The sequence below is a fragment of the Garra rufa genome, chromosome 6 (assembly GCF_049309525.1).
Source record: "Garra rufa chromosome 6, GarRuf1.0, whole genome shotgun sequence".
Classification (NCBI taxonomy): domain Eukaryota; kingdom Metazoa; phylum Chordata; class Actinopteri; order Cypriniformes; family Cyprinidae; genus Garra; species Garra rufa.
Genome location: NC_133366.1, coordinates 36,411,130 through 36,437,793, shown reverse-complemented (window position 1 = coordinate 36,437,793; position 26,664 = coordinate 36,411,130). Strand labels below are relative to the sequence as shown.

The following is a 26,664-nucleotide window of genomic DNA, read 5'->3' as shown; positions in this document are numbered from 1 at the left end:
TGTGTGGCAGCAGTGTAATATAAAGTAAATAAATGAATAAACCCACTGCTCTCTTGTCTCCTCTGAGGCTAGGACTCTAAACAGTGTTCACTTGAACATTTGCCATGGTGTTAGAACTGGTACACCGTTGTCACTTGCAAAAACAAAATATTACAGCCCCAAGATAATAGGTCTCTTTGCCAGCAAAAAGACTTCATATCCCTTGATGTCTGACATTATTTAAAGCAATTCCTAAATCCTGCACTAACAGCTGTTTTACAAATGTACAAAGAGCATGTTATTGTCCTGCAGTGCTGGCATATTTGCCAATAGTTTCCTCAAGCTGAAAAGACATTTCGGCATGAGAATCAAGCTCTTCATTTGTTCTTCAACCACTGGAACCAGTCGTCCGTTAACAAAACAACACAGCGAATAATTTTTCCCATCGGAGACATCACACGCCGCCATCTACTGTACATGCCCATTAGCTCTGGGTCTCTGTGTGTGTGTGTGTGTGTGTGTGTGTGTGTGTGTGTGTGTATGATGGAAACCCACATCTCTAGAATATGAAGTCCCCTAATGAACAGGCGTCCGACTGCAAGCGGCATCAATGGAAAGCAAAATTCGTTAAAACTGAAGGAGGTAATTGGAAAGTGAGCTGTCACAGTGCAGCCGCCTTCGGAATCTGTCAGATTTGTAATGAAGAGAAACATGACTGCCTTCGTTGACCCAAGAAAACACACAAAGACAAGCAGACGAAGGGATAAACACATGTTCACCTCATTATGTTTTGTTTCTCAATGGTGTATAAGAGATAGTAGTGCTGGAAAAGACTTGGGGTCATGTGTTAGCAGCATACTCTTTAGGGTACATGCACTAAAATTAGGTGAATTTGATTTCACATCAAGCCCATTTAAGACAGGTCAGATTTGTATGTATTTTAAAGCAGTCAGAACACAAATTAAGATATTTTTGATGAAATCCAAGAGCTTTCTGACCTTGCATAGACAGCAATGCGACTATCATGTTTAAGGCCCAGAGAGGTAGTAAGGACGTCATTGTGGAACTCTCATGAATGCACGTCAAAGACTGACATGAAAGAGAAGAAATTGTTAAATAAAGTCATTATTTTTGTTTTCTTTGCACACAAAAAGTGTCCTCGTGAGGGTGTGTGGAGAAACAGAAAACCGGCTTAAGGAGATGTGAGAGAGATGACAGCGAGCGTCTGTTCCTGCAGCTGGCCCTTGCCCCCCCTCTATAAAACGCACAGCAGGAGTCATTATCAGTAGGGGGGGGTGAGTTCATCCCCATATTACCACCTTACCCCCCCATTAACCATCCACCTCCCCAGCAGCACACACACTTCATGTGATGTTAACTATGTAAGCACTCATATCTGTCACACTAATAGCTATTGTTATGCTGATACGCACAGTAGGACTGACACACAGGTTGCTCCCACTTCAATCATAATAGACCAGTTAAAGCAAGATAATACATGATCTTACCAGCATGTGACATATTGGTTTTACAGACCTGCACATACTATAAAATGGTGGGAGGGGTTTACATCAAATTTCAGCTAATCAACTTTATTAAATTAAAATTACACAGTCAGTTTGACAGAATAAAGGGAGTTTTTTTCCTTCTAAAAGGCTACAGTTTTGTCTTATTCACATACAGTTGAGGTCAAAAGTTTACATACACCTTGAAGAATCTGCAAAATGTTAAATATTTTACCAAAATAACAGGGACCATACAAAATGCATTCTCTTTTTTTATTTAGTACTGACCTGAATAAGATATTTCACATAACAGATGTTTACATATAGCCCACAAGAGAAAAGTTTAATTTATAAAAATGACCCTGTCCTGTTTATATACATTTGTTTCCTAATACTGTGTTGTTACCTGAATGATCCACAGCAGTGTTTTTTTTTTTTTTTTTTGTGATAGTTCATGAGTCCCTTGTTTGTCCTGAACAGTTCTGTAAAATCTGTCAAGTCTCATAAATTCTTTGGTTTTTCAGCGTTTTTGTGTATTTAAACCCTTTCCAAAAATTACTGCATGATTTTGAGATCCATCTTTTTACAAGGAGGACAACTGAGGGACTCATGTAACTACTTCATGTATTACAGAAGGTTTAAACGCTCACTGATGCTTCAGAAGGAAACACAATGCATTAAGAGCCGGGGGATGAAAACATTTTGAATCTGAAGATCATAATTTAACTTATTTTGTCTTCTGGGAAACATGTAAGTATCTTCTGTAGCTTCTGAAGCGCAGTACTTAATGAAAAAAAAAAAAAAAAATCTACACATCTTCATTCTGTTCAGAAGTTTACACCCCTGGCTACTGATGCATCACTTTTCCTTCTGGAGCATGAGTGAGCAATTGAACCTTCTGTAATAGTTGCATATGAGTCCCTCAGTTGTCCTCGATGTGAAAAGACAGATCTCAAATTCATACAGTCATTGTTGGAAAGGGTTCAGTTACACAAAAATGCTGAAAAACCAAAGAATTTGTGGGACCTGAAGGATTTTTCTGAAGAACAGCGGGTGTTCAGGACTGTTCAGGACAAACACAGGATACTGGTGAACAACTATCACTAAAAGAAACACAGCTGTGGATCATTCAGGTAACAACACAGTATTAAAAATCAAGTGTAAACTTTTGAATGGGGTCATTTTTATAAATTCAACTATTATTTTCTTTTGTGGATTATATGTAAACATATTTTATTTTAAATATCTTATTCAGATCAGTAGGCTACTAAATCCCTATTATTTTGCAGATTCTGCAAGGTGTATGTACACTTTTGACCTCAACTGTATACAGTATATGTCATTGTTTGAGCAAATCTGTCTTGGATGGTTAAAGGGATAGTTCATTCAAAAATAAAAGTTCTTTCATTAATTACTCACCCTCATGTCGTTACAAACCCGCATCCATCTTCGAAACCCAAATTTGGATATTTTTGATGAAATCCAGGAGCTCTCTGAACCTCCATAGACAGCAAGGGTCCTGCCATGGTCAAGGTAGAGAAACATATTAAGGATGTTGTTAAAACAGTTCATGTGACATTAGTGGTTCAACCATAATTTTATGAAGTTATGACAATACTTTTTGCGTGCATTATTGAGAGTACCATGACACTTGTGTGCGCTGTTCCTGATGTAGAACATGAATGCTCTGCACCTTGTTTACGAGCAGAGGAATGCACACGAATGCGTTGTAGTACTCTCAATAATGGCAGCATTATTATAGACTGTCCTGGGAGAGAAGAAATCATTGAATAAAGTCATATCACAACTGCATCACATCTAGGTGTCTGAGGTTATGTTACAACTGCTATGCAATTTACAAGCTGTTTTATTTACAGTCTTCGAAACACTGATTTATCGATTACGAGACATTCAAAGATGATTGATTCACATGCTGCTTAAACTGAGGCGAATACAGTGATCTCACCGCATTAAAGAGAGGGTGAACAAATTTACTGTTTGTATTTCATGATAAAATGTACAGAATTTAAAGGCTACGATTTGCGTTACATTAAAAGTAACAAAACGCTCATTGCGCTACAAATAATAAATAAACTTGAAGCCGCCAAGTATTATTACCAAGCATTTAAACCATCAATAAAACAGCTTGTGAATAGTCATGTAATGTGATTCACGTCAGAAAAGACAACAATAAGAAGCGTTGGAGGCCACATGCACTGATATGAAATCAAATTTACCTCATTTTAAGCCCATTTAAGGGAGACATGGAGTAATTAATAAATCTAGATTTTAAGTATTTTAAAGCAGTCAGAACACAAATTAAGATTTTTTTAATGAAATCCAAGAGCTTTCTGACCCTGCATAGACAGCAATGCAACTGACAAGTTCAAGGCCCAGAAAGGTAGTAAGGACATTCTTAAAATAGTTCATGTGACATCAGTGATTAAACCTTAATTTTAATTTTATAAAGTACGAGAATACTTTTTGTGCAAAACTAAAATAAAAATAACTTTATTCAATATTAACGTTATAACATTATACTGTTTGGGGGGCCCTACAAATGTTTTTTGCATATGGGCGCGGAGCATAAATTTGTCATAAAGTGTTTAAATCAAGACAACAACAACACAATAATCTAAGTTTCAGCTCTGAGTTTATTGCATTTCAACAAATATCAATTAATGTATTTAGAACTCCTTGGTCATTTAGTTTCCTCATTACTTTAAATATGTATTTGATTTCTATCTATTCATAAATATGGTTTATAGATGGTGTTAACACTAGCTGCGTTTCCATTACCCTTTAAATTGCGCAAATTGAAAAAGTCTTTATTTAGTTTTGGGGGTGCACTATAACACGCTCTCATGCTTGGTGGTTCGAAAAACGCATTATTTTTCACATAATTTAGATTATTACAATAGCTTTCACCCCAGGCTGGCACAAATAACTCGATTAGTTCCGGGTTCGATGAAGGTCCGCCTTCCGAAAAACGAAATGTGTTGTGATGTGGGTTAGAAGTCCCACTGCGTTGCAATTGGCGAACAGCTTAGACGGCGTTTCAGTACTGCCACGCCTCCTCCCAAAGCAGCGAGTTCCGTGTACAACTGCACAAACCAGATTAAAGTGATTCTTACATTTTAAATATGAATATTTTTCTTACAAAAACACATCAGATCGCTAAGGGAGCCTTTTACTGACCCTCCCGGAGCCATGTGAGGCACTTTTTATTATGGAAAGAAACACTTGTCTATGCCATTCAGTCTATGCCATTTTAAAGCTAGGGAGTGCCAGGATAATTTTTAATATAACTCCGATTGTATTCGTCTGAAAGAAGGAAGTCATATACACCTAGGATGAATGGAGGGTGAGTAAATAATAAGCTACAGTAGTGTTGGTCCTAGGGCTGGGTAAAAAATATTGATTCTCCGATTTTAATCGATCTTCAGTTTAACGCCCCGAATCGATTCTTAAGGCGCGTGCTTCACCTAAGAGGATATGAATATTCACCTCTCCTCCTGAAGGTGTCACCATCAGCTGCTTTTTTGCAGAAAAATCTGGTGATCAAAAATGATTAGGCTGTAGTTAAGAACTGTTAGCTTTATGGACAGTTAGAATGTTTTGTATACGCAGACAAGGGCTTTATGATGGGCCTGTTTTCAACGTTTTGAATTTAGAAAAATATTTTATTTCTTAAACATGTTTGAAGATATTAATAGATTTCACTGTTGCACATTTGCAGTCTTTTTATTTTTTTACAGTAATGTGCATTTTGCAGTTTGTTTACATGGTGTACAATGGATGCACATATTTATGACGTCTTGTTACAGTGTTCATTTAAAACAAAAGTTGTTTAAAATAAACAACTGTGTGCACCCTATTATTAATGTAGATGTGCATTTCAGTAATAAACTTAAGTGCAGAGTTTCAGTTACCAGCATTTATATCAAAATAAGGATCCCATGTCTGCAAAACTAACATTTTAAATGAAATATTGATAGCTAATCGATATTGAATCGAATCGAATCGAAATCGAATCGAAACCATAAAAATAAGAATCGAATCGAATCGCCGAATTGGTCACAATACCCAGCCCTAGTTGGTCCTATCGTCAGCCTGCGAGATCTCCGATACATGATATTATCATTATTGTGCTAATTTATTGAATTATTTACATGCCCGAAACCAGCTCCAGCATAAGGCTAGTGAAGATATTTACACTGTATTATGAATAAATCTCCTACCACACACTGCACACGTCTATGGCGTGGCTCCGACAATCGTCACTCTAGTCCAGGGGTGCCCAACCCTGTTCCTGGAGATCTACCTACCTGCAGACTTTAGTTCCAGCCCTGCTCCAACACAGCTGTTTGTAATTATCAAGTGCTACCTATGAGATTAATCAGCTGGTTCAGGTGTGTTTGATTAGGGTTGGAGCTGAACTTTGTAGGATGGTAGATCTCCAGGAACAGGGTTGGGCACCCCTGCCCTAGTCAATGCTTGTGTTTAAATCAGCCACGGCTCTGCATGTATTTCAAACCTTCATACCGCACACGTCAACAGCGCGGCTCCAGCATGGCTACCGGAGCATTTTGCAGACACTTTAATCAATGCTTGCATTTATACGAGCCGCCTTGTGACTCGCTGAAGCATCCCAGAAGTGGCTGTCCATGCTTCATCGTTAAAGTTAGGCGAATCCCCTCCCCACCCGCCAACGATTCGAATTTTCGTAGGTGGGAATTATTTGAATGATATTCTAATGGACCGCATTGTGACATCAAAGTATCCAGAAAACATACGCTGTAGTCCTTTGGAGTGGACTTTGAGATTTGTAACTTTGTAGATGTTTTTTATGCCCAAACATACACACCACACACTGGCTAATTCAAAAAGTGAAAAAGCATAATAGGACCCCTTTAAACATAGCCAAAATCCGTTGCCATGACTTATCGCGTGAGGAACAAATTATGTATCAGTAGCATAACATCGGTTAATGGAAACGCCGTCATTTGGCAATACTTTTTAATCGACATTTTTAAAATAGCGCCAAAGTTTTGCGCAAATGTGTAATGAAAACGCGCCTAGTGATTAACAACTATTACTAATGAAGGTCCGGTGGGGTTGCTATAAATTAAACCTTATTTTAGTTAGAGAGAATAACCCTGTCCTCCTGTTGTCAATGACCGTGTCACACCCCCCACCACACCGATCATTTATAACTCTAACCAGGGAACTATACCGACTTTAGGTGTTTTTACATACCACAATTGTCTGCACGTAAAGCGCGGTGCAAACTCATGCTAGTCAGGTAAAAAAATACCACGGATTTACCACAGAGAAACGTGTCAACAATACATTATTTGCTGAACTTCAACTCTGAACTTACCAAGAGTTATTTAAGCCTCATTAGAACGCTTCTGTCCAGGCCGCTATGAGCGCACATACCGCACGTCTACATTTGAAATAACGAACTTGAGTGCGCAAAAGACGCTACATGTGAACGGTCCCTAAGTCATCTCGGAAGGCCGTTTAAAAAAAAAACTGCTGACACATCAGCAGAGATGTAAAAAGTACTCAAAAATTTTACTCAAGTGAAAGTACAGATACTCAGTGAAAATTTTACTCAATTAAAAGTACAAGTTTCTGGCCAAAAACATACTTGAGTAAAAGTAAAAAAGTACAACTTAAAATTGTACTCAAGACAAGTATTAAAGAAGTAAAAGTACTGACAGACCATACAGAAATATGGTTAAAGGGAGAGAAAGATGCAAGATGCAATGGCAGAGGTCAAACACGTGTATCTAGTGCCACAACAACAATTACAATGAGGCACAGCGGAACACCGAAAAAAGCAAAACAGGGAAAGGTATTAAAAGGAAACTCCATCCTTTCCACTCTCATGCCATCCCATATGACTTTCATTTATCAGATGAACACAAACTAAGAGTTTTACAAAAAAACATTTCCATATAATGCAAGTGTATGGGACATCTAAAAATTACACTTCAAAAACTATACACAAGTGAGAGTAACTCAGGCAACCCCTGCTAATGAATCAGGGTCTCCTTAAGTGAAATGATGTAAGATATGTAAGAAAAATACAAAGACTAATATTTTAAACTTGACCATCATGTTCACTTTGTGTGGTTTCTGAAGTGGTCCTGTCCCCTTGCATTCACTAAAAATCTTTGCTTGTGTTCATCTGAAGAAAGAAAGTCATAAACATCTGGGATGACAGAGGTTCAGTAAATGGTGAGAGAATTTTCATTTTTGGGTGAACTATCCCTTTGAAGAGCAAGATTTGATGCAGAGACATAAAACATATTCCAGAAAGAATACAATGTGTTAAATCAATGAGAAGAATCATAGAATTAAACAAACAACATTAACGCTTTGAAAGGCCATTTTTTGTGGTGTCTATTAAACGTCACTCTCTAAAAGGATAATTAAGAGTCACTTAATTAGAGTCACTAATTTGATTAATTCTCTTCTGTTAACCATATTTAATGTGCATAAGATAAAATAAAAATGCAATGTACTTTTTAAGATAAAATAAAATTGTAAGGAGTAAAAAGTACAGTTTTTTCTTCAAAAATGTAATCAAGTAAAAGTACAAGTAGTCAGTTTAAATTGTACTTGATTAAAGCACAAATCCCAAAAAATAATACTTAAGTACAGTAATCAAGTAAAATTACTCAAGTATATTACACCTCTGCACATCAGGCCATAAATACAAACATAAATACCAAAACACTTGCACACATTATGTTAAAAGCTCTTCATGACATCATATTAAGGCGTCGCGGAAGGCCGTTTAAAAACAAACAACGTAATGAGTCTCCAATTTAAAGGACTTACATTACTGCAAAGTCTGTGGAAAAAAAAACATTACTGCAAAGTCCCTTTAACGGCAGCTGCAGTGACGCGCTGACTTTACTAATCAACGATTGGCTCTTTCACTAAGAAGGCGGGGCTTCGCGGCCATAATGAACGTTGCATTTTTCCCCATTCAAAACTACACGAGTGACATGTCTTGGATATTCTATAGCCTTTGCATTACTGCTGACACATCAGGCCATAAATACAAACTTAAATACCAAGAACACTTGCACACATGGTGTTACGGGGGATAATATTTAGCTATAAGAATATATATGGTTGGTTCTCAGGTGTTTATTTATTGAAAATACATTTCTTTTTGTGACAGACACATTCAAATTGCTTCTTATTGTTGTTGTTTTACGATAAACATTTGTTTTATTTTCAAATTCCACTTATGCATACTGTAGTTTTTATTCTTCTACTCTTAACTCTCTCTAAAATTATGATCTATACAAAAGGATAAAATAAACTATTTTTGCATTCATTATTTGGATGTTTAAAAATACATTTTCTTTTCGAAAATGTCCTTAAGATGCTGTGTTACTGCACCACAGCTGTTTGAAGTTTTTTTTTTCTCCAAATGATTTGAGAAATACATTTTACAAATAAACCTGTCACTAATACAGACATAGATGTTAAAAAATATTTATTTAATTACATGTCAGATTGACATTATCAAACGTAAACATGTACAAAATGACAGACATCTCACAGGGTAACAGATTAGAAACTTTACATGTTAAAACAAATAAAACACGACATAGACATTATATCATGGAGACACACAAAAACAAAAGACAAATAAAATACAAATGATGCCATAATGCTATATGAGTATTGCTTATTGCTAAATTAGAAGGTCATAATAATAAAGTGACAAAAAAAACTTGCATTTCTCTCAAGGGCAGAATACTGTACCATCTCCCGCACATAATGAAAAATTATGAATGTGGTCATAAAAAGTGTAAAGCAGAATTAGAGTGCATTCTGTAAATGGACATCAAACAAACATCAAACTCTTCCCCACCGTGTTAAACTCAGGGTGGGGAAGAGGTGATGTCACTCTTGAAGTAGACTTCAAATGACTTCAGATGCTGGAGGTGGACAGGATGTCCTCTACCAGGTGTTTATACACCCAGGCGTCACCTTTGAGCCGCTGTCGACGGATCCCGACCACCTCAGGCTTCTGCAGCATACACACCTCCAGCTCAAACTGCATTGTCACCTTTCCAAAGTCTGACTGTGTGTGGCACTTCAGAGTATAGCTAACAGAAAAAAAGAGGACATTATAATTGCATATATCAAATTAACAACTAATCCATGTAATTTGGTTTAGCCGTGGTTCTTATTGTCTTCGACTTAAACACTATATTTTCTGTATTATGACAAAGCGGCTTGTTTTCAAACATTTTTATTAATATACACTACCAGTCAAAAGTTTTTGAACAGTAAGATTTTTAATGTTTTTTTTAAAGCCTGCATTTATTCAATCCAAAATACAGCAAAAGCCGTAATATTGTGAAATATTTTTACCATTTTAAATAACTGCTTTCTATTTGAATATTTTTTTAAATGTAATTTATTCCTGTGATCAAAGCTACATTTTTAGCATTATTACTCCAGTCTTGCTGATTTGCTGTTCACGTAATATTTTTCTATTATTAGCAATTTTAAAACAGTAGAGTACATTTTTCAGGATTCTTTGATGAATAGAAAGATCCAAAGAGCAGCATTTATCTGAAATAAATTTCTTTTGTAACATTATACACTATACTATTGTTAAAAATTCAGCTTTGAAATCACAGAAATAAATTATATTTTAAAATATATTCAAATAGAAAAGTTACTTTAAATGGTAAAAAAAAAAATCTAAATGTTACTATTTTTGTTGTACTTTTGATCAAATAAATGCAGGCTCAGTAAGCAGAAGAGACTACTTTAAAATCTTACGGTTCAAAAACTTTTGACTGGTAGTGTATTAAATTAACATGCAGTTATGTTCTGTATTTCAGAAATGTAGGTTCATCAATAAAAAAAAGTTTGGATTTAGAATTTACTTGATATAATATATTTATTATATTTTGTAATATATTAATAATGCTGTATTGATTTAAATACTCATCAACCTGCTGATGTTTAAATTGATTAGTTTGATTCCCCTGGTTGGGAACCACTGGTTTAGCAGAAAAAACCTTTTGAATTGCCATTTCAAGAGACACTTGATGTAAGCATTTAACTTACCCCTTCTGAACGAAGTCTACGTTCTTCTCTGGTAAGATGCTGAGAATCTGATTGAGAACTTGGTCAGCATTAGTCTGACTGGTGAGTGTCACGTTGTATTGAGCCTAAAAAAATAGAAGAAGTTATGTTATATATAATCACTGATGAACGTCAACATGTGCATTATGGAGAGACTACCTGAAATGAAATAGAAAGAAATATGGACACATGAAGCAAATGTTAAAGGGATAGTTTAAAAAAAATACTATGGAAGTCAATAAGGACCAGTAACTGTTTGGTTACCCACATTCTTCTTATGTGTTCACCAGAAGAAAGAAACTCAGGTTTGGAACAACTTGAAAGTGAGTAAATGACAAAAAAAAAAAAAAAAAAAAAAAAGAATTCTATCATCATTTAACTCTCAAGTTGTTCCAAAACTGTATGAGTTTCTTTATCTATTAAAAGTGTCTTTCTTCCATTGATTACAAATAGAATTCAGTCTGTTCCTCAAAGAGAGCACACAAGTTGTTTGTGATACTTAAAAAAAATTCACTAAAATTATTCACTATAGTTTAGAAAATGGGAATAAAATATGATAATAACTCAAGAGTTAAACAGTGTCAGAACAAATTCATCTTGATAGAAAGGTATGTAACAAAACATGGTCAGGTCAAAGTGTCAAATCAAATGTTTGGTCCCAAATTCTTATTAGTTTTACTGATAGTTTACTGTATGAAGAATGTATTACTTTATTTTACTATCCTCGCTTACATAAGTTAACTATAGTGTCTTGCACCCACTAGTAAAAAAATATCAAAAATTATATCTGGTGTCTGAATAGTTTTTGGTTTGACTGTATGTCTCATTTCAAAAGTCATAGGGGCATTTGAATATTGTTGTGGACAATAGTGGGCCTTGGAGTGAAACCACTGCTTTAATTTTTTTTTTAAAGGGAGCAGCTTGAACATATTGTCAAACATCTTTTGTAATCAATGAAGTCATACAAGATTATGGCATGAGAGTGAGTAAATGTTGACCTATTCCTTTTTAAGTTTGGTTAACCTCCAGTGAGGTGGTGTTTGTGAAACGGGTCACGTGTGATAATCAAGTAATAATCATGCCAAATCACAGTTATAAATAACTGGAATATGAAAAAGAAGGGCATTTCATGCACTGATGAGAATAACAGACAAACAATACAAATGTAAAAATAAGACGAATGATACCTTAATTTTGCGTGGTCCATCTCGAGGTCCTCTCTTCTTGCTGGGTGTGAGCATTGTAATGACTTTATCCAGGCCTCTCTCCAGACTGCCAAACACTTTACCTCCCTTACGCTTCTGCCCACTGTCTACCTGACAGCCAGCCAAGTCCAGAGATCGAGACCTGGAGATGTGGAAAATGCAGTTTAGAATATAACTTCACATTTCTATAAATACAAAAATGAAGTCAGAATTGCAAGATATAAACTCCCAATTGTGAGAAATAAACTCAGAATTTCGAGATAAATTGCGAGTCCAATTCTGAGAGAAAAGACTGGTATGTTCTCAGAATTGTGAGTTTATATCTCACAATTCTGACCTAATAACTCAATTACGTGTTATAGTTCTCGCAATTGTGACACTTTTTAGTTAAGGTGGCCTTAACTACTATGTACGTACATTTAAATTAATCATTTGGTACAATGTAGTTATTGTGTACATACATGTTTTTACATTGTACTTATATATTTTTTAAAAACCTATATGCAATTACATTTGTAATTCATTTCTGTAATTACCATTGTTGACCCATCCCTTACACCCTAACCCACCCTTAAACCTACCCATACCACTAAACCTGTCCCTAACTTTACCCATATCCCACCTTAATAGAAGCAAACGTGTTTTGGAATACAATATGAGCAGATTAAGTACATTGTACTTATTTTTGTAACGCAAGTACATAATAGTTAAGGCCACCTAATATAAAGTGTGACCGAAGTTATTTTAAAAATATAATATTTTAAAGGTGTAGTGTCAATTATGTATATGTATTTATGAGCCATTTTTTGGAAAACCTGTGATTGTAATTCTTTTTACTCTTAGGGCACAATAACACACTTCACCTTTAAACCCCACAGTCCTGCGCCACTCCATTCTTTTTCTTTCTTTGAGCTGGTTATTTGACTCTTCTCACAAGAGACAGAAAGTCCTTTACCTTCTCTCGGGGCTAAAAGCCAGTATATCCAATTCTCCTTGTTGGCCGTTCTGCTGTTGGTCCACTTCTCTCCTGCGGGACACTTCTTTAGTGGCACTGCCCGCTCCTGCACACACAGGATAAACACGTGTCACTACATGCTACATGCTGCCGCAGCACTGTGAACAGCAACACGTACAGCTGTCAGTATGCGCTTCGGGAGTTGTCTCGTACACACACGCATGCACACATACACACACGCTCCGTCCCCAGTGTGCACCTGTCCGTTCCAGTGCAGGAGGTGGTGTGTGACAGTAACGAGGTGGACACAGTGGATGTTGGGACATGAAGACGTTTCCCTAGACACACTGCGCCCATACAGAGACATACACTCACACTCTGGTCAACTGAATCAAACTATAAATGCTAGACGACACAACATATTAAAGCAGACACAAACTCTTTTTAGATATATTCTTTTAAACCCCAGATAAGGGGTTTAAGCATCTACAGTCGGCACAATACCTTGCTGAATGACACCAAAAGAATTTTTAAAAATGACCCTGTTCAAAAGTTTACATCCCCTTGATTCTTAATACTGGGTTCTTACCTGAATGATCCACATCTGTTTTTTTGGGGGGGGGTTTTTGTTGTGATAGTTGTTTATGAGTCTCTTGTTTGTCCTAAACAGTTAAACTACCTACTGTTCTTCAAAAAAATCCTTCAGGTCCCACAAAGTCTTTGGTTTTCCAGCATTTCTGTGTATTTGAACCCTTTCCAACAATGACTATATGATTTTGAGATCGATCTTTTCACACTGAGGACAACTGAGGGACTCATGTGCAACTATTACAGAAGTTTCAAATGCTTACTAATGCTACAGAAGGAAAAAACATGCATTAAGTGTAAAATCATACAGTCATTGTTGGAAAGGGTTCAAATACACAAAAAAGATGAAAAACCAAAGAATTTGTGGGACCTGGAGGATTTTTCTGAAGAACAGCAGTTTAACTGTTCAGGACAAATAAGGGACTCATGAACAACTCTCACTAAACAAAAAAACAAACAAAAAAAACCAGCTGAGGATCATTCAGGTAAGAACATAATATTAAAGGTCCCATATTGTACACATTTCTGGAGGTTTATTTTATTTGTTGATGTCCTTAAGAATATATATTTGCGGTATAAGTGCCAAAATCCATCTCAATATATTTTTACAGCTCCTTTTTTAGGAGCTCTGTCAAAAACAGGTCGATTTTGGCCCATCTAATTAATATTCATGAGCCTCTCTTCTGATTGGCCTGTTGTTTTCTGAGTGACGCAAAGCCAGGCCAACCACAGGTAACTACGGTCATGTATGCTTTAGCCGAGCCCAGAGCCATAGAGAGAGCCTAGCCTGCTGATACTCAACAGGATATTTCAGAATGATCATTAATTTTTTTCTTTTTCAAACACCGAATGCATAATGCGCGCTGATTCTGGAAAATTACGGGAACGAGCGCTGTGTGAACAAAAGCCAGAACCATAAAGGCAGTGTTGTAGTGATGCACATTACCCTGCGACTCTTCACGACGAAAAAATACGTGCAAAGTGGAATGAAGCGGCGATCGGGCAGAGCCAGCTCCTCACTATCAGCGCTGAAGCACAGTTTGTTCAGGTTAGTTTCAGTTTAGTGAAACGTACGCGTCGCATTACATCTCACATCCAAACGTCACATGTCTTTATGGGTTGTGTGTAAAGCACGCACAGATTCCGGAAAACAAATGTGAATGAACCAAATTAAACAATTCCGGAACAAATCATGGGACACATTATCCGTGTATTTACCGGAATCGCTGTGTGAAAGAGGCTGAAGTTGACGTGCCAGTGGTCTCTTATATTCACGTTGTTCTGAAGCCTGTGCAATGATGTAGTTTCGGCATCTATGGACTGAACAGGGTTTTCTCAACTTGTTTTCGTGTTGTTGTTGCTTAGCAATGTTATGGACACGATATTGTCTGGGTTTGACAAAAAGAGGGTGGGACGCTGGTTGGTGCTCGGGGTGGTGACTGAGTAGATCGGACGTCACATCGTTACAGAAGTCACAGCGGCTCGTGAAAATGAACAGCTACTTTAAGCAGGCTGTGTGCAGTTTACTGTGGATTGACTGTTTTGAAACTCATATGGTAGTTACATAGCCCCTAGACCTCAGTTATCATGAAAAAAAGCCAGGAAATTTCGATTTTGACAATATGGGACCTTTAAGAATCTAGGGGATGTAAACTTTTGAACTGGGTCATTTTTTTTATAAATTCTACTATTATTTTCTCTTGTGGACTATATGTAAACATCTTTTATGTGAAATATCTTATTCAGGTCAGTACTAAACAAACAATAACAAGCATTTTGTATGATCCCTCTTATTTTGGTAAAATAATTAACATTTTGCAGATTTTGAAAGGGGGGTGTAAACTTTTGACCTCAACTGTATGTAACAGTTGAGGTCAAGAAACAAAATGAATTCATTTCATTCTGGAGAAAGTGTGCTCTATACATAAAACGTAAACACAAAAGAAGTGATAAGAATATTTCAGCAAAGGATAACATATTTGGATAATAAAATCAAAAGTGAACACTTTGTACACTTTTTGTGATGTTTAACTGATTCACTAATCATCTCACCTTTGTTTGCGTCGCTGGTTGTGGTAGTGATGTTGTTGTTAGGTGTTGTCGCTACATTTCTGTTGGATTTGGTCTTTCTGCTACACATTGGAGTTCGGGGGGGCGGCAGAGCAAAAACATCTCCATCTGTGCCTGTCACGTTAAGATTCTCTTTATTTTCTCTGGTTCTATCACGTCTCTCTGGCTTCTGTTGACGAGGTCTCCCTTGCTCTATGATGGGGGAGTAACCGATTTCATTCCGCTTCTTCTCTGATGTTTCAGAGGTGAGCTTCTGGTGATGACAAGAGTTTTCAAAACAATTAGTAACTAAAGTTACATTAAGTATTTCCTTTAGTAATGCAAAAAAAAAGTCACTGAGAATCACAAACTTGACTGTGAAATGCCTAACATTATTACCTGCTTAACATTTGGTTTCATTTTGGAAACAAATAACATTATCAAAGTTACATGTGTTGAAATCTGTTGCCATATACTGTTATTAAAAAGGCTGAATAAATACAATTTCTTATTGTTTTTGAAAGAAGTCTCTTATGCTCACCAAGGCTGCCTTCTGTTTTTATCAAAAAATACAGTAAAACATTAATACTGTAAATATTACTACAATTTAAAATAACTTTTCTCTATTTTAAGACATTTCTAAATGTAATTGTTTCCTGTGGTGGCAAAGCTAAGTTTTCAGCATCATTATTCCAGTCTTCAGTGTCACATGATCCTTCAGAAATCATTCTAATATTCTAATTTAGTGCTTAGGTATCAAATATTATTTGTGCTCAAATATTAACAATGGTTCTTACTATTATCACTGTTGAAATTGTCTTACTGCTTAATATTTCCGTGGAAACCAGGATACATTCTTTGATGAAAAGAAAGTTCAAAAGAACATTTTTATGAAATAAAAATATTTTGTAATATTATAAAAGTCTTTTCTGTCACCTTTGCTCAATTTAATATGTCTTCGTTGAATAAAAATAGCAAAAAATAATAATTAATGAGCCTCAAGCACAAGTTTTTAACTTCTACAATAATATGCACCAAATCAGCATATTTGAAATGATTTCTGAAGGATCATGTGACTCTAAAGACTAGAATAAATGCATCCTTTGTGAAAATAAGACTTCTTGGTAACACTTTACAATAAGGTTCATTAGTTAACATGAACTAAGAATGATCAGTACTTTTACAGCATTTATTAATGTTAGTTAATGTTAATTTCAGCATTTACAAATGCATTATTATTATCACAAGTGGTGTTTGTTAACATTAATGTACTAACATGAGCAAGCAATGAACAACTGTATTTTTTTAACTAACATTAATAGATTAATAAATATTGTAATAAATGTAGTGTTCATTGTTTGTTCATGTTAGTTTATACATCAACTAATGTAAACAAATAACACCTTATTGTAAGTGTTACCGACTTCTTTTAAAAACATTATAAAAAAATCTTAATTATTCCAGCTTTAACTTTTTAAATTTCTTAACTTTTTACCAAACACACACTTTTTTTTTATTAACACTGCAATAATTCAGGAGGACTGTTTCACCAGTTAACAGTGCGGTGTTCCGTGACTTTTTGAAAAAAAAAAAAGAAAAAAAAAAGTATATTAAACAAAAACAAGTAATAGTATTAACTAACAAAACAAGTAAGATGCAGTATGAGAAAAGGAGAATGGAGAATAAAAAGGAAGTTAAATGTAGAAGAAAAAAAACTTTGGCTATATAAGCAGCACTGGACAAGTGGGAAGAGACAAATAAAGAGAACACGGAGGCTAACCATGCGTGGAGTGTTTGTAGTGTGTGTGTTCTTGGGTGTGAGAGGGGTCCAGGGATTCTCGTCATCGTAGCAATCAGGGGGGAAGACCATAGAGCCAAGCACCACTGGGTGAACACCATCATCATCCTCACTGAAGCGTAGACTTTTCTTCAGCTGAGACAGATACACAAAATCATACTCCTGTAAACGACTTCAACTACATAAGCATTTACACATCAAGCTAAATAAATAAATAAACACATCTATAGCTTCTGTGTGACTTTAAAGTATCATGGTAATACCATCTTTGTATTTATAAATGTATCATGAACTGACCATTATGCATTCATAATGCTCCTAAACATATGAATGTGAATTTTGAACTCACTTGTATGTCCTGTAAAGGAGAGTACATGGGGTCAATCATGGGGCATTCTACTCTCAGACGCACAGGTCGGCCTTGACGCTTTTTAGCCAGCAGTAAAAGGTAGGTGGCGGTCATTTGATCATACTTCCACTGAAGAAAAACAAGCAGAGCACAGATTTCTTATTTTTGTGATTGATGTATAATACTTAGGTTTATAACAGAGGGAATTATTAAGAACTCACATCTCAGTAGTTCAAGCAAAGCGGCTTTCGCCAATGTACTGGCATCTACTGACATCTAGTGGTCACCATATTAATGTCAAGTAAAGTGATTTCCTGCTTTTCTTTGCAGTTATCATTTTTCTCTGGTTAAGCAGTTATTCCATAAAATTCTAAAAAGTTCAATACAACCAGATGCAAACATCTCAAGTTTACAATGGGACAATTTGCAGCTGTTTGCTTCATTTGCATAAATTATTACTAAAACGGCATGTATACTACAGTTCAATTGCTTGAAGTCATTTAAAAAAAATAATAAAAAACACATTAAATTGATCAAATGTAACAGTACAGAATAGATTTTGACATTGACAAAAGTTGTCCATTTAAAATAAACAGATAATAAATCAAAATGTGACTCGTTTACCACAAAACCAGTCTTAAGTACACGGGTATATTTGTAGCAATAGCCAAAAATCATTAGGATATTTAGTAAAGATCATGTTCCATGAAGATATTTTGTAAATTCCCTACCATAAATATATCAAACCTTAATTTTTGATTAGTAATATGCATTGCTAGGAACTTGGTTTGGACAACTTTAAAGGCGATTTTCTCAATATTTTATCAATATCCTCAGATTCCATATTTTCAAATAGTTGCATCTCAGCCAAATATTGTCCTATCCTAACAAATCATACATTAATGGAACGCTTATAGCTTTCAGATGATGTATACACTTCAGAAAATTGACTCTTATGACTGGTTTTGTGGTCCAGGGTCACAAATAAATGTTTTTTTTTTAATTGTTATAGTTAAAAAATAGATAAAAATTAAATTAAATTAAAAAATAAAGAAAAGTATCAGAAGAACAACTGTTTGTTTTTTTACATTAATATTATTAGGAAATGTTTCTTAAACACCAAATTAGCTAATTAAATCGATTTCTGAAGAATCATGTGACACTGAAGACTGCAGGAAAGAATTACATTTAATAACTATTAAAATAGAAAACAGTTGTTTTAAATTGTAATTATATTTAAAGATATTAGTTTTATAGTATTTTTGATCAAATAAAAGCAGCCTTTGTGAGACTCCATTAACAGTCTAAAAAAAAAAATCTTACTGACGTCTGACATTTCAATGGTAGTCTTTACTAGAGCTATGCACTATATATAAAACAAACAAAAACAAATAATTACTTATGAACTCTAATATTAATAAATATTCATTTAAAATCACAGGAATCACTCTGTACCTCTGACACAAGCTGGACTGTGCGTTGTCTGGACTGTTTAAAAGCCACAGCCATTTCAGTGATGCAGTCTTCATCTATATGACCCAACTAAAAAGAACAAACACACAAAAGAAATGATACATTTAGGAAGTTAAAAACTGGGTTACTTGTTTATCAGAAGTACAATTACATCTGACTCATACACAATATTCTCTACATTCATTAGCGGTGTTTAATAGTTAAGTGTTCATCAATAAAGAATCAATAAACACTGCTGATGAATAAATATCCTAACCCATGTCTGTTTCATTTGATGTAAACATATTAAGGTCATTTGAACCTGTTAAAACTTTAAAGGAACTAAAGCAGAAATAATTTGTTATGGATAAGTAAAACAATAAGAATCACAACATTTAAGCCCAAAAAAAGGTCTTATAAAAATAATATTTGCTTCTAACTGGATTTTGGAGGCATATGATGCAACTATAATGTTTATAAAACGCATCTTACAGGATATTTACTGTGCCACTCCACTGGTGAGCTGTATCCCTTCATAACCCAAGGGTGATCAAGCAACTGTTTCACAGTCAAACGCCTCTTTGGGTCCACCTGCAGGAGAAGAGAATAAACTGCCATGAAATCATACTGCCTTACTAAATGCATCAAACAGACACATAAACTATGCACAGTACCTGTATCATCTGGTTTAGAAGCAGAATGCTAGCAGGTGAAAGCCAGTGCGGGTTGCTATATTTGCCTCTCTGTTAAAACACAAACCACAATATTACATAATATGAGATCACATACTATACAAAACATTAACACTTTACAATAAGGTGTCATTTGTTAACATTAGTTATTGTATTAATTAACTTGAACGAACAACGAACAATACATTTATTACACTATTTACTAATTTTTGTTATTGTTAGTTAATAAAAATACAGTTGTTCATTGTTCATGTTAGTTCACAGTGCATTAACTAATGTTAACAAAGACAACTTGTGATTTTAATAATGCATTAGTAAATGCTGAAATTAACATTAACTAATCTTATTAAATGCTGTATTGTACATTCTTAGTTCACACTAGCTAATGTAGTTAAGTAATGAACCTTATTGTAATTTAAATACAAAACTACTGCCATTTCAGTAACCTAATAAATGCATGAATGAATAAATAGTGCTGGTGGAATTTAATGCTTACATGTAACAAAAACTTACTGTGATTTTTCTGTAGAGGACCATACAATTGTCATCATCAAATGGAAGAAAACCACACAGTAGAGCGTAAAGCAATACACCCATGCTCCACACATCAGCCTGAAACACACATGCCATGAGATCACAAGAAATACACGTGTCATTTTCCATTGCTTTCAAATACTTTTGAAACACATATGCCATACTGACCTCAGAACCGATGTAAGCTTTGCCCTGAATGAGCTCTGGAGCTGCGTATGCTGGACTGCCACAACAGGTCAGCAATTCAAAACCCAAACCGCCCTAATCGAAGTAAAATTCACAACTTTTAACTTGAAAAACAACAACAACAACAACAACAACAACATTTACTCAGTGCAATTCAAGTCAAATACGTATTTAAAAGCATACCAAAGGACATATTTACAATGATAAGTTTAGGTAAAATATTAATTTTCAGAGAGCTGCTTTATAGCTAAATTTAAGTGGTTTCGCAATTAATCAACTCTGGAATAATGACACTGCTACTAAAGAGAAATGAATCAACATTGAACTAACATGAGCTGAATAATGATACTGTCTTCTTTAGAGCATAACTGATTACTTTTGTAGTGTTTACACTGTTATATGTCTGTTTACTGTGAAGCTGCTTTAAAACAATCTGTATTGTATAAAGCACTACATAAATAAATGTGACTTGACTTTATTTAAAGGTACCATAGAATGGAAAACTGTATTTACCTTGGCATAGTTGAATAATAACAGTTCAGTACATGGACATGACATACCGTGAGTCTCAAACACCATCGTTTCCTCCTTCTTATATGAATCTGGTGTTTGCAAAAGACCACTGAAAAATAGGCTAATCCTAACATAACAGCGACTATGATGTAGGGCTGGGCGATATGGCCTAAAAATAAAATCCCCCATTTTTTCACAAAAAATTCGATTTACGATTTAAATCGATTTTCCGCCCCACTTCTTTTAGCATGTAAAGAAACCCCAGATTTTCCACAATATATACGGGCACCATATATTTTGCAATATACATTGCAACTGCATCAGTGCTTTCCACCAGGCCCCATTCTTAGCATACCAGACACAGTAAATGTTTGTAAGACAAATAAATATGAGATGGGAGGAAAATATATATTGCCATGCTTTTCTCTTGCATTTATATCGTATACAAACGGATGGTTCATTCAAGAATAAAGCAAGTGACTCTTTATGAATGGGCAATTGAATCATTTCACTAGATTTGTTTAAAAACGCATGTTCATTCATAAACGAAACACCGCTGTGTTTGAGTGGAGATGCGCAGCGGCTCAGCTGTGACTTGTTTCAGACTACTTTAAACGACGAAATAGAGCAAAATCAGGCAATAGTGTAGTCAGACAATGTAAGTCACTTAACTTAACTTAATAACACAATAACTTCTTGTTTATTTAACTGTTGTAATGAATCAAAATCTCATTTACAAACTCCCTTAAAAATGATTAAAAGCTGTCACTCATCTTAGTTCGCAATCTCACAAAGATCTATTATAATAAGCGAAGCTACTGCCTACTCTCTCTACACTTGAGATACATTTGTCAACGTGCAAAACACATAGAAACCTTTGAAGCTCCACTCAGCGCAAATACAAATATGCTGGTCGGGTCAGTCGCACATGGGGCTCCTAAATATTTTTTCATAGTCGCACGTAGTTTCTTTTTGCCCTTGAACGGCGAGTCGCACCATTGAGAAATTAGGTCGCACTCTAGAGCCCTGATATGCAAATAATTCGCCATTGTCTTCAATCATCTCTCTACTCTGTTTATGTGGTAAGTGAAATTGTATGTACTGTAATGTAACAGGCTAACTTGCTAGCAAGCAGCTAATCATGTCCCCTTAGTGACTCGCGTTATTTTACCAGAACGCATTGTTTTCCGTTCTGAATACACACACACACACATATATATATATTATAAAAAAATTGCGATACCTCGATTTAATAAATTAAATCGTCTTAAAGGGATAGTTCACCCAAAAATGAAAATTTGATGTTTATCTGCTTACCCCCAATGCATCCAAGATGTAGGTTACTTTGTTTCCTCAGAAAAACACAAACAAAGATTTTTAACAAAAACCGGTGCAGTCTGCCAGCCTTATCATGGATGTGGATGGGCACCAAACCTTTAAAAGTAAACAAAAACATGCACAGACAAATCCAAATTACACCCTGCGGCTCGTGATGATACATTGATGTCCTAAGACACGAAACGATCGGTTTTTGTGAGAAACTGAACAGTATTTATATCATTTTTTACCTTTGATACACAGCCACGTCCATCTGTAATGTGCACGAGTTTGGCATCAGTCACGTCACATGTGCACGCGCTCTGTCGTAGAATACGCAAACGCCGGAAGCGATCTGTCGCATGTATACGACACTCATTGTTTACACAGAGCACAGAGATTGTGGGTATAGCGTCTATTCAAAATGGTAATTACTTGCGCGTATCCTGATTGTTTAAACCGATTTAAAGCTAAAAGATTAAATTAGTTTGCGCAAACTCATCCGGGACTTTTCACTGATTTCCCCTTACGGCGTTTGCGTATTCTACGACAGAGCGCGTGCTCATGTGACGTGACTGATGCCAAACTCGTGCACATTACAGATGGACGTGGCTGTGTATCAAAGGTAAAAAATGATATAAATACTGTTCAGTTTCTCACAAAAATCGATCGTTTCGTGTCTTAACACATCAATGTATCATCACGAGCCGCAGGGTGTAATTTGGATTTGTCTGTGCATGTTTTTGTTTACTTTTAAAGGTTTGGTGCCCATCCACGTCCATGATAAGGCTGGCAGACTGCACCGGTTTTCGTTAAAAATCTTTGTTTGTGTTTTTCTGAGGAAACAAAGTAACCTACATCTTGGATGCATTGGGGGTAAGCAGATAAACATCAAATTTTCATTTTTGGGTGAATTATCCCTTTAAAACGTAAATTCAAATTAATCGAAAAAATCGAAAGAATCGCCCAGCCCTACTATGATGTAATAGTCTCAGGATCATTAATAGTTACGCCCCCAACATTTGCATAGCCCAGTCATCAGAAGTTCTGCAGGTAGGCTATTGTGAAAAAAACAAAGCGAGGACAATAACAAAAATGGCAGATCACGGAGATAAATATTATGTTCCAGGTTGTGCAGGAGATGTTAAGTGCAGGGATGGGTTGGTGTCTGTACTCAGAAAGGTGAGGAAAACAAATAACATGTTCTAATAAAATAGGGCGAGACACTAAAGGGACACGGTTAGCTTCTTTGCTAGCGGTAGTCTGTTACATTGCAGTACATAAGATTTCACTTACCACATAAACAGAGTAAGGAGAGATGAGTGTGTGGACAATGGTGAATGATTTACAGATCTTGAGCAGCACTAACAAGCATCTAAACTTGTAAAATATATGGTAAGTACTGCTGCTGTAGTATAACATTACACAGAGCTCGCAATCACAAATCAAAAGAGAAAGTAAAATGATCATGCATATAAAACAGCAGTTTCAAAGACCCGCATACTAATAGCAGCTCGGGCTCCGTGATTAAATATCTTTTCAGTAGTGCGAGCTACTGTGAAACAGCCAATCAGAGTAGAGCTCATCATTATTATTCATGAACCTTCCAAATAAAGTAATAACAGAGCATTTAATTCTAGGGACAAATCCTAGGGTTGTAAATGGACCTGTAAAACCGTTTCTGGAGATTTTCTGCCCGTTCCTATGCCATATACCTTCTATGTAGATATCAGAGCACAATTTAAAATATTGTATCAATGCATTGCATGCCACCTTTAAGCAAGAAAATGAAATGGTCATAAAATGGATACGCACCTTCGGCTTGGCACAAAGGCCAAAGTCAATGAGTTTTAGGTTATGATCTTCATCGATCAGCAGGTTTTCCTAAGATCAGAAAGAAACATTTGTGTCAAGAAATCATTGATAGTGTAATAATTCACCACTCAATTAAAATACTGTCATCATTTAATCACCCTCGTGTTGTTTCAAAACTGAAGATTGTTCAGTCAGTTTCTTACACCAAGCTATGATATGGCCACACGGCTTGGAATATACTGTAGTGCACAAGTTGGACCATATTTATGGTGCTTTTGTGTCCTTCTCAAAGCTTAAAAGCACTAGTCCCTGTTTATTCTTATTGAATGGAAAAGAGGAATGAGCACAGTATTAAATTTCTCTTTTGTGTTTCACAAAATAAAGCCTTATGGATTTGGAATGACATGTTCAAATAGCTGATAAAAGCAAACAATAATCAGCAAGTAATCAACACAACTCCAGTTCATTAATTAACATCTTCCAAGTGAAAAGCTGCATGTTTGTAAAAACAAATTCATTATTCAGGCATATTTACTTTAGTCCGCTGCTTCTAGCCAAAAAATACAGTCCATGATTTCCTTCAGCTAAAAGTCCATCCCCTGTTGTGATCAAAATCCACCAACATATTTGTTTAGAAATCTTTAGGACCATTTACACTTGTAAACTTAGCTTGATCAGGGCATGAGGGTGAGTACATTTCTAGCAAAATTTCATTTTTTTTTTTTTTTTTACAGTTTTCATTTCTGGGTGACCTGTTCCTTTAAATGGGACAACTCAGTATATGGTTAAGCTATTTTAAAGTCAAATGTTATCTTCAACCGACTTACTGGTTTGAGGTCTCGGTGGGCATAACCTTGGCTATGAACATAGGCCAACGCAGAGATGATCTGACGGAAAAACACTCGGGTCTCTTCTTCTGACAACCGGTCTTTGGCAATGATGTAATCAAACAGTTCTCCTCCAGGACAGTACTGAGAACAACAAGATATATGCATATAACCATACAAAGTGAATCCATTTTCATTCAGCATCAGAATCACTTTTAGGAAAAGAAAACATACCTCAAGCACCATGTAGATCTTGCTTGATGTCTCAATAACATGGTAGAGACGACACACATGTTGATGACTGAGGTTCTTCATAGCCTCAATCTCTATCTTAACTCGGGGCAGATCATCCTTGAAATAGATAACACACTTTACAGAGCACTTCTTTTCCAAACAACATGTTTCATATAAAATTAAAATAAATTAAGCAACATCTCTATATTTCATTAATCATTAAAAGAATTTGTGCAAATGTAAAATTTGTTTTAAGGCAAGGCCAACCTAAAGGAGAAGATCTTACCCCTAGGTCTTTTTTCTCCATTATTTTGATGGCCACTTTCTCTCCTGTCAGTATGTGTCTACCAAGTTTGACTTTGGCAAACCCACCTATGGGTTAGAACGGAAATAAAACAAAATGTGCTATTTTCTCTCATATGCACAATCTCTAAAGCATTATATAAAAGCAAAATCAGTGGACATTACCTGAGCCGATGGTTTCATAAACCTCATAGTGCTTGAGAAGTTCAGAAGTGCTGTCTATAGGCATGCTGAGGACACTTATACCTGCATCAAAACAGCATATTTTCTTTACACATTTGTTTAAGACCACCGATTAAGTAGCACTTGTAACATTTGCAATATCAAGTAACGTTACTTTGTGAGGATGGGGAGCACAACGGTGTAAACAACACGATCAAACCACAAAACAGAAGATTTCAACCATAAAGAGTAACTTTTATATTTACTGTTCACTCAATCAATGCTGGATGACTATCTTTGAGGAGAATCATTTTTTTTATCTTCATTCTCTCGATTGGTTTCTACTGTGAAAAGACAGCTCACATCCCTAAAACTTTATTGACTTGGATATTCGCGGAGCAATGTTCTGGATACATCAGCATATTCCACAAAAGTAAAATCTTTCAAATGTACCTCCGTCAAACTACCACAGGTTAATAAATGAATTGGTGTAAATGTAGCCATAAAAAAGGCTTGTTTTGGCAAACATGTTAAAACAACAAACTCACCAGCGGTGCTCCGAAGATTCACTTCAAAACGCCGATATAAGCGAGCAAAACAATAATAAAAATGCGTATAATGTAATGTTAAAAAAGAAACAATAGTTTACTCTGTTGCTCGAGATTACATATGTTTAAAATGTGATATAAAATTAAAACTGCCAAAGCATTTTTCATTGGAACATGTTTGAAAAAATTTGAATTTCCCACTTGCTACGTCAGAAGAGTTCCTGTTTCCTGTTACGGTAAAAGTCCTTCTGCGCTACGTCGAAGGTGTTTTTTCACTAAAAGAATAACATTATTACAGAATAATGGTTTAAATAAAACCGAAATACAAATATGATTAAGCTGCTACATTGATTTTACGTGTTTTAAGCTGTAATGCGTTTGTTCGCGAAACTTGTACGAAAGCGTTGGTCACACTGTTTTTTCTTACTCCAGTGAATGTTTTTCAGGGTGAGTTTGTTATTTAAAGTCAATAGCCACATGTATATATATATATAACCCAAAACGAAAGAAAGAAA

The 26,664-nt window shown here is 35.6% G+C and overlaps 1 protein-coding gene across 1 annotated transcript; it reads right to left on the bottom strand.

Annotated features, from left to right (window-relative positions):
* Window positions 1-8,992: 8,992 nt before the first annotated feature.
* melk (maternal embryonic leucine zipper kinase) lies at window positions 8,993-26,342 on the bottom strand. The gene is made up of 18 exons (XM_073842917.1): window positions 26,150-26,342; window positions 25,605-25,685; window positions 25,423-25,508; window positions 25,137-25,253; window positions 24,903-25,046; window positions 24,076-24,144; window positions 20,413-20,505; window positions 20,224-20,322; window positions 19,693-19,761; window positions 19,511-19,609; window positions 19,022-19,108; window positions 17,567-17,695; window positions 17,200-17,352; window positions 15,423-15,693; window positions 12,783-12,888; window positions 11,810-11,969; window positions 10,605-10,708; window positions 8,993-9,628 (listed from the first exon to the last, which is right to left on the bottom strand). Exons 2-18 carry the CDS (start codon window positions 25,666-25,668, stop codon window positions 9,451-9,453), a joined length of 2,028 nt encoding a protein of 675 aa, XP_073699018.1. The 5' UTR covers window positions 25,669-25,685; window positions 26,150-26,342; the 3' UTR covers window positions 8,993-9,450.
* Window positions 26,343-26,664: the final 322 nt, after the last annotated feature.